The sequence below is a fragment of the Apis dorsata genome, unplaced genomic scaffold (genome assembly GCF_000469605.1).
Source record: "Apis dorsata unplaced genomic scaffold, Apis dorsata 1.3 scaffold_585, whole genome shotgun sequence".
Taxonomy (NCBI): domain Eukaryota; kingdom Metazoa; phylum Arthropoda; class Insecta; order Hymenoptera; family Apidae; genus Apis; species Apis dorsata.
Window position 1 is genome coordinate 175,840 of NW_006263792.1, and position 8,191 is coordinate 184,030.

Sequence of the window (8,191 nt, forward strand, 5' to 3'; positions counted from 1 at the left end):
AAATGTCGTGAAAAGATCTGCGTTCGTTAATTCCACATGTTCAATTAATATCTCATTACTTTGTGTATGTAAATGCTCTCTATTTATTGCAAAAGTATATATAAAATCTTATGCTGTGAATTTAAAAAATTCGTGGTGTGCCAAAATTATAGCTCTTTATTTTAATTAGTAGAATGTAGTGAATTTATTTAAAATTTTATTGATATTTAATAATAAACAAAAATTAAAATTTTGCATTCTTTTTCTTTACTAATTAAATTAATTCTAATAATTTTGGATTATAGAATAAAGTTTATATTATTTTATTTTCAAAATAAATAAGTATTTTAAATTCATTAATTATTGTCATAATTTAAAAAAGATTTTATAATTTTATATTTTTATTAGATAATTAAGCATTTTAAATTTAGAATTATATGATATTTTCAAAAGTTTATATTTGCATTTACTTTCATTTTTCTATCTTATTTTTTTAACAAAACGATGATTATTTTATAGAAGAAATTAATACAACATATTCAAGAGATCAAATATTTTATTAAAAAAATATAAGAAATCAAATATTCACATTCTATTAAAAAAAGCAGATATGATGGCTTTGTTTAATATATGCTGAATTTTTTATTTTTCTTATAATTACTTAATGAAGTATTTTTATTTATATGTAATTTCATATAAATTTGTGAAGAGATTCCTTTTGAATATGTTGAATCAATTTAAAACATTCTTTATAGAATAGTTTTTAAACAATTTCTCAAAATTTTAAATTTTTATAAAAAAAATTTTACGGTGTATTATCATAATATTTAATATATAAAAGCTCATATATATGTAAATATATATTTATCTTTTAATATAAATATATAAATTTTTGTATTTTAATTACAATGAATAATTTTATATAGAATATATTAAAATAAGCTCACATTAACAGTCAAAAAAAAGAATATAAAAATTAAATTATAAATAAATTATTAATAAATTAAGCCAACCGAATAGGTTGATTTATAATGAAAAAAATAAAATTATTTTGCCTTTGTTATGTATATATAAAAAGTAAATTAGAAAATTATTCAGTAAAAGAGTTCATTATTTTTTTAAACATTTTTCTATATATATAATAATAATTCACGGCATAAGTTTTTTTTTTAAATCATTTCTAAATTATTTATCATTTAATATACAAGAAATAAATTATTTCTTCAGTTACTTAATATAATTTTGCATGAATAATTTTTTGTTAAATCTATCCACAATTTCTTTTGTTCAAAGTTAGTTAAAATGAAACATCATTGAAGAACGTGGATACAACAAACACACGCGACATTTCTGTGATATGGGACAATATCATTCCAGTGTATGTAATGTTTTTACTCTAATAATCAATAATACACACGCTCAAAGACTTAATCAAAAAAATCGAATGCATTGTATGTACATATTGTATATATTGTTCATAAATATTTGTAGGTCAACTGATGGAAATTCGATTTTTACAATTAATTATATAGTATTTTGTGTACTGTCGCCTCGAAAACGGTAAAAATATAACAATTGAACGATATGGTAATACGAAATAAGAGTTCAGTGCGTTTTAAGATCAAGCTAGAAGGATGCCAAAATTTTTTCAAACGAGGCTGCAGCATTATTTTTTTATGTATACCAGAGAACTATTTAAAATTTGTAACATACCTGAAATTGAAGTTGTATACTCTCGGCAAGATCTCAATAGCTCAAAAGTAATCTGTATAAAATGATGGCCTTTAATATGTGCAAATATGTGTCCGAGATGTATAATTGAATTAAGATTAGTGATTAATGATTTAATCATTTTTTATTGTTAATATAAGAAAAAAAAAATGTGCCTTATATTGAAATTGCTTTGAAAATAGATTTTACGATATTCTTTTTATATTAATTTATATACTTGTTATTTTGTATTAATAATGATGATTGTTATGATATGAATTTAATCATCAATAAAATGATAATTAAATTGTTCAATTGCTAATCTTAATTTAATACTATAAATATATATTACTTTTTGGAGGATTGATGCGAATAAAAATGCAAAGTTTCGGATTAAATGAAATAAAAACATACAAAATTTAATGAAATAAAAATATATTTTTTAAAATAATCGAAATTCGAAATTGTAAAAAATATCGGAAAAATGAATTGCATTAATTTAAGTGATTTTGATAAACAGAACATATTAAGAAAGTAAATTGATCATCCTTCAAAAAGTCAAACATTTGCTCTCTTATTTATCAATTTATGTTATTATAGACATTTGCAAAAGGAATGTATGAAATATTTTTTTATAAACGGGTGTATTTTTAGGTCCGTTCCGTTGAATATTTAAACGTTACCAAGATCCAAAATATGTAAAGTGCCAACATAATATTATAATTTTTCGTTATATCGTAACATGAAAAATAAAAGAGATTTTTTTTGGTATTTTTTTAATATCTCAATCTAAAGATAATAGTATAATGAAATAAATAATAATAAATTGTTAAAAAAAATTTTATATTTTACAATAGATATTTATATTTTACAATACATATTTATTATAAAAATTTAAATTTTGAAAATAATAATATAATAATTATATATAACAAAATAAATGATCGATGCAATTAATAAGAATATTTGATAGAAAAAATTTCAAAAATTTGAAAATTGATTTTATGCTATAATAAAACAAAATAGAAAAAAATTTGTTTTAATGCAATTATTTTTTATTATATTTATTGTATAACTATGTAAATAATAATTTGAAATATAAATGAGTAAAATATTTTATGCAAAAGAAATATGATGTGATTATTGCAAAATTCAATTCTTTTTATTTTTTACAAATATCTCTTTTATTATTTCTGGCGAATTACACAGTTTCATCTGTGAATTTCAATACTCAGGAAATACTTTGACAATAATTACACTCGTTTTAGAATAAGCTACTTATTTTTAATAAGAATAAGCTACTACTTTTAAAGTAAAATATTTTTAATGAAAAATAAAACCTTAGCGTCTAGAGGGACGGTACCAAATAAAAGAGCATTGTTAATGCAGTTAAGAGGTTTATGTTTCCTTAGCGAATATATTGTCTTAGTAGTAATTTACATATTTTTTTTTATTTCCTATAATTACTTCTCGAGAATAAATTAATTCGAGAATGCTCAATATTTTTTTCTTTTTTCTTTTTTTGTACTATTATAATTCTGAATATGTTGAATAAGTTAAATTATATTCGGTATTGTTTGATTAGAAGATTATTAGCATACTCGGGTTGTCTTGATAAAATTTTGTAAGCCCATTCTGGGCAGGTTCCTGTATCATTTTGTCAATTGAAATATAATTAATTAATTATTTATCAATGTCTTTATCTTTTCTGGTTTTTAAATATTTTATTTTAAGCATAATTTCAAATATCAAAATTCTAAATTTTTCTTTTCTCCTTTCCAATATATCCTTTGAAATTTTAGATTTAAGCAGAATTTTTAATTTGAAAACATCTCTTAAGAATATAAAGAAAGAAATTTGAGCTTTTATATTGTATTATAAGAAAACAAAAACTATAACATGATCGATATTTATCAAATTTCATTTTATATGATGTTAATCTGTATTTGATATTACAAGATATGTAGAATGTTAATATATATTTATGGAATCCTTTGGAAGATTGATTTAAAACAATTAAAAAAATTGGTACAAAAATTTTGATTAAGATTTATCTATTAGTCATAAGAGTTATAAAAAATTTAATTTGTGAAGTAGAAGTGAGATAAAATGAGAAATAGAGTTGTTTCACTTTATCTCAATTTCACTTCATTTAATGCTGCGTTCGCTAGTTAAAATTGTTTGCAAACTATTATGCACGAACTATTTGCAATCTATTCGCGAATAATAAAAATATTATAACTAGAACTTGCAATAGTTTCAATAAATGTAAATGTAATGTTATAATATTTATACATATGTATATATATATATGTATATATACACATATATATATATATATACATATAAATAAAATTATCATAAAATGTGAATATTTTTTTTAGATATTGTAACTTAAAAATATAAAATAAGTAATTTTATATAGGAATAAAATAAATTATTTTTAAATCATTTTTTACAAAATAAACAATATTCTTTTTTTTAAAATAAGAATTATTGTTTAATTATTTTTTTCAATATTCTAATTAAATAATGCTAGAAACTAAGTGCTAATAGCTTCAGCACAATCATTTATAAAATCAATTAAAACATAAACATTATTCAATTCAATTTCACTTCTTATAAATTGTTATATCATTATATTTATATTTTATATTTTAAAATTTTAAATGAGAATAATTTAGAACATGCTTTAGTTTGAATACAAAATTTTTGTATATATTTATTTACAATATCAACAAATTATATTTTAAATCATTAAAAATTTCCATAATAACCTAAAAATGATAGCAAGAAAAATTGCTAGAATTGCTGCTATCCTATATTTTGATGGTTTCATTTCCATTGGTATCCCAGATATAGTTCCCTTTGGTAAAAATGGTTTTAATGCAGGAGATGTACCTTCTGTTATTGGTTCTCCCTTCATAGAATATTTTGTCGTTTCTACTATCTTCACTCTAATCATCTTTCCTAAATATTCCTCTTTTAACGGTATTAAAACTTGTTCATAAAATTTATTGTGTCCAACATAATATTTTTTATCATGGGATAATTCAGTAACTAATACATCTTGGATGAGTTCTATTCTGTTATCATATGGAGAATAAGATTGAAAGAATTCTGATAATCTTTTCGTTCTTTTCTTCACATCTTGCGTTGGTACTTTTGGCATTCGAGCAGCCGGTGTACCCGGTCTAGGAAAAAATTGATTAATGAACAAACTAGGGAACTTATATTTTTCGCAAAGTTTCATCGTCTGTTCAAAATCTTTTTCTGTTTCAGTTGGAAAACCACAAATTATATCTGTTGCTATAGTTAATCCAGGAACACGTTCTCGCAGAAAATTGATAACTCGTTCGAAATCGGCACAAGTGTACTCTCGTTTCATATCAGCTAATACTTGATCGCTTCCAGATTGAACTGGAACATGAAGGAAGCTGTAAACTTTCGGGTGCTTTAAAATTTTGCTCATTTCCTCCAGATGCTCCAGAATATACGGTGGATTAGTCATTCCAATGCGAATTCTACAACCATTAGGTATCACTTCGATGAGTTTCCATAATAATTCAGGTAAACTCGAACCAATATCTCTGCCATAAGTTCCTGTATCCTCGGATGTTAACCATAATTCGCAAACGCCTTCCTCGAACGCCTGTTTTGCACGATCAACAATTTCCTCAGGAGGATAACTTCCCAATTCACCTCTTGCATGTTTTGTCTTACAATAAGTACACTGATTCAAACAGCCTGTGTTTATAGCTATAATCTCGATTAATGGATTCCTTCGAACTTTGGGTAAACTTAAAGAAGCACCGCCGATTTTTTTACCAGCTTCTTTTTTCTGTTGCAGAAACCGTACGGTGTTTCCTTTTAAAGTTTCTTCGACTACTTCAACCACACGATCGATTTGTTGCACGCCAATCATACTTAATCCTTGTAGAAAAGATGATTTTGGAGCGCCTTGTGGTACACATCTGAAAATAATAATTATTTTTACTTTTTTTTTTGATTTATGAATTAGATTTTTAAATTTTTGTTTATGAACAAATGATTAAGAAAAGAAATTAATGTAAAAAAAATAAAGTGTAAAGTGAAAATGAAATTAAGTGTAAATAAATAAAGAAAAAAAAAAACTTTTAATTTTATTTCTTAATAATATAATCTTAATAATATAATCTTATTTATTTATATAAATTTCTTTTTCGCTTTTCATTAATATTTTTATGCAAATGTTAATAAAATATTTAATTATTATTTCATAATTGAAATAAAAATTCTTTGTTAATTAATTTAATATTTTTTTTTAATAACTTCATTTAATATTTATCATTTTATTTTATTATTTTATTTTATTTTTTTATTATTTTATCATTAAAGAGAGTTTATAATTTTAAATGAAATTGACATAGATTTGAAATTAAAGAATAAATGCAAAATATAAAATCTCAATTTCGAGAATTAAAAATAAAAAAAATAACTTGATTGTTTTAAATATTTCATTTAATTTTTGTGGTAGAAAAAATTTAGATAAAAATTAAATGGTATAAATAGCAATATATATATATAGCAATAATAGTAATTTAATATTAATAATTTTATTACAGATACATAATTTTATTACAGATACATACAGGTATATAAAAATCTTTGTTTTTAATTATATAATATCTTGAATGCATTAATTAATCATGAAGTTTTTTTTATAGAAAATAATTTTTATATAAATTTATTTTTACGAAATATTATTATTTTAGATATTTTAATTTGAATATTAAAATTTTAATTTGTAAAATATATTGTATAAAAAATAAGGAAAATATACATAAACAAGTTATATATAACTTTGTTTTTTTTAATAAGTTTTTTAAAATTCGAGTTAAAATATTTTCTAAATTAACAATTTTTTATAAAAAATAGATTATTATTTTTCTATAGAAAACAATACATTAATACATTACATTAATATTAAACATTTTTGATTTAAAATTTGATTGATTTTATATTTTTTGTTTTGATTATTGAAAACATAAAAATGTTTTTGACACAATAATAGTGTACTTTATTAAAATAAAAATATAATTATATATACCTATTTATTTTCATGACATCAATTTAATTATAATAATTTATATGTAAAATAAATATTCAGATACTATAGGTCAATAGTTTTAAAAATTTTGTTACATAAAATGAACAAAATACAAAAAAAAATTATTAAATTATTATTTAAATTAAATTAATAATTATTATTTTTCTTAATTGTTATTAAAAAAATTTAAGAATATTAAAATTATTATAAAGAATTTAGAATTTTTATGTATAAATTTTAATTTTTTTGGAAAACAATATTAAAAATTGTGATTTTATATTATATAATTTTATTTTTATTATTTTATTTTTTTTCTATTATTATATTGTGAAAAAATATTGTGAAATAAAGTTAAAACTTTTTCTATTTCATAAATTAAAAATTACAATGATAACAAATATTTTGAAATTATTAATATTCTAAATTGTGAAAAATTAAATAATATTAAATGTAATATTAATATATGATTTAAACTTTTTTTATCTAAATCTAAAATTTTTATAAGATGATGAAAGAAAATTATAATTTTAAGATATAAAAAAGTTTTCATACCCAGCAACAACAACATGTTTTCCCATTTTTTTTCCAGCTTCAATTTCATTTCTAAAATGATCCTCTGCTGGACTTTTTACTGTGCAAGAGTTTAAAAGCCATAAATCTGCTTTATATTTATTTTCTGTTAATTTATAACCATAGGCAGCAAGTTGGCCTGCCATATATTCACTATCAGAATTATTATGAGTACATCCCCAAGTTTTCACATAAATTGTTTGTGTTCCTGGTATAATACTATTGAAAATTGGAGGTTGTGGTATTTCTTCAATTATTTGTTTTCGTTTAGAACGAATAATAATACTTTTTCTTGAATTATATCGTTCTTTAGGTGTAATATCTTGTGATGATATTAAATCTTCTATATCTTCAATAATATCTTTACATGGAATTGACATTTTTCAGAAACTAAGTTAAATACGATATTTATAGGTTATAATGCACAGTAGTTTAATTTAATCTTAATAATTTTATTTGAATTTCATTTTTAATAAAACAAAATAAATAAAAAAATAGAATAAACAAAAATATATTTAAGAAAAGTTTATTTTAAATATTTCGTAGGTTATGTTTTAGAATTTCAAGTTAACACGTGAAAATATAAAGTCATTCAATGTTGCTTCAATTCTATGGTTAAGATGCAAGAAAAATCTACTATACCGACACAAGAAATTACTAGGTTTGTAGGCTATTTACAACATAATTATTTATTAGGCATATAAAAAAATATATATTAAATCTTAAAATAATTACATTGAATGGCATGGATGTATGATTATTTTTTTATTGTGTTTAATAATATAATATTTTTAGAACTGAATTGATTAATTTGTTTTCTAAAAATTATTATCTTATTTATTT

The 8,191-nt window shown here is 20.7% G+C and overlaps 1 protein-coding gene across 1 annotated transcript; it reads right to left on the reverse strand.

The window, feature by feature from the left end:
• Nucleotides 1-4,389: 4,389 nt before the first annotated feature.
• LOC102673346 (threonylcarbamoyladenosine tRNA methylthiotransferase) lies at nucleotides 4,390-7,927 on the reverse strand. The gene is made up of 2 exons (XM_006621122.2): nucleotides 7,331-7,927; nucleotides 4,390-5,663 (listed from the first exon to the last, which is right to left on the reverse strand). The coding sequence occupies exons 1-2, from the start codon at nucleotides 7,726-7,728 to the stop codon at nucleotides 4,439-4,441; spliced, it is 1,623 nt and encodes a 540-aa protein (XP_006621185.1). The 5' UTR covers nucleotides 7,729-7,927; the 3' UTR covers nucleotides 4,390-4,438.
• Between the last annotated feature and the right edge of the window lie 264 nt (nucleotides 7,928-8,191).

Excerpts from the sequence above, each read along its gene's own strand:
- LOC102673346 (XM_006621122.2), bottom strand. The coding sequence starts at position 7,728 with ATGTCAATTCCATGTAAAGATATTATTGAAGATATAGAAGATTTAATA. Across the intron at positions 5,664-7,330 it reads AAACATGTTGTTGTTGCTGG|ATGTGTACCACAAGGCGCTC; the intron begins GTATGAAAACTT and ends TATTATTTTCAG.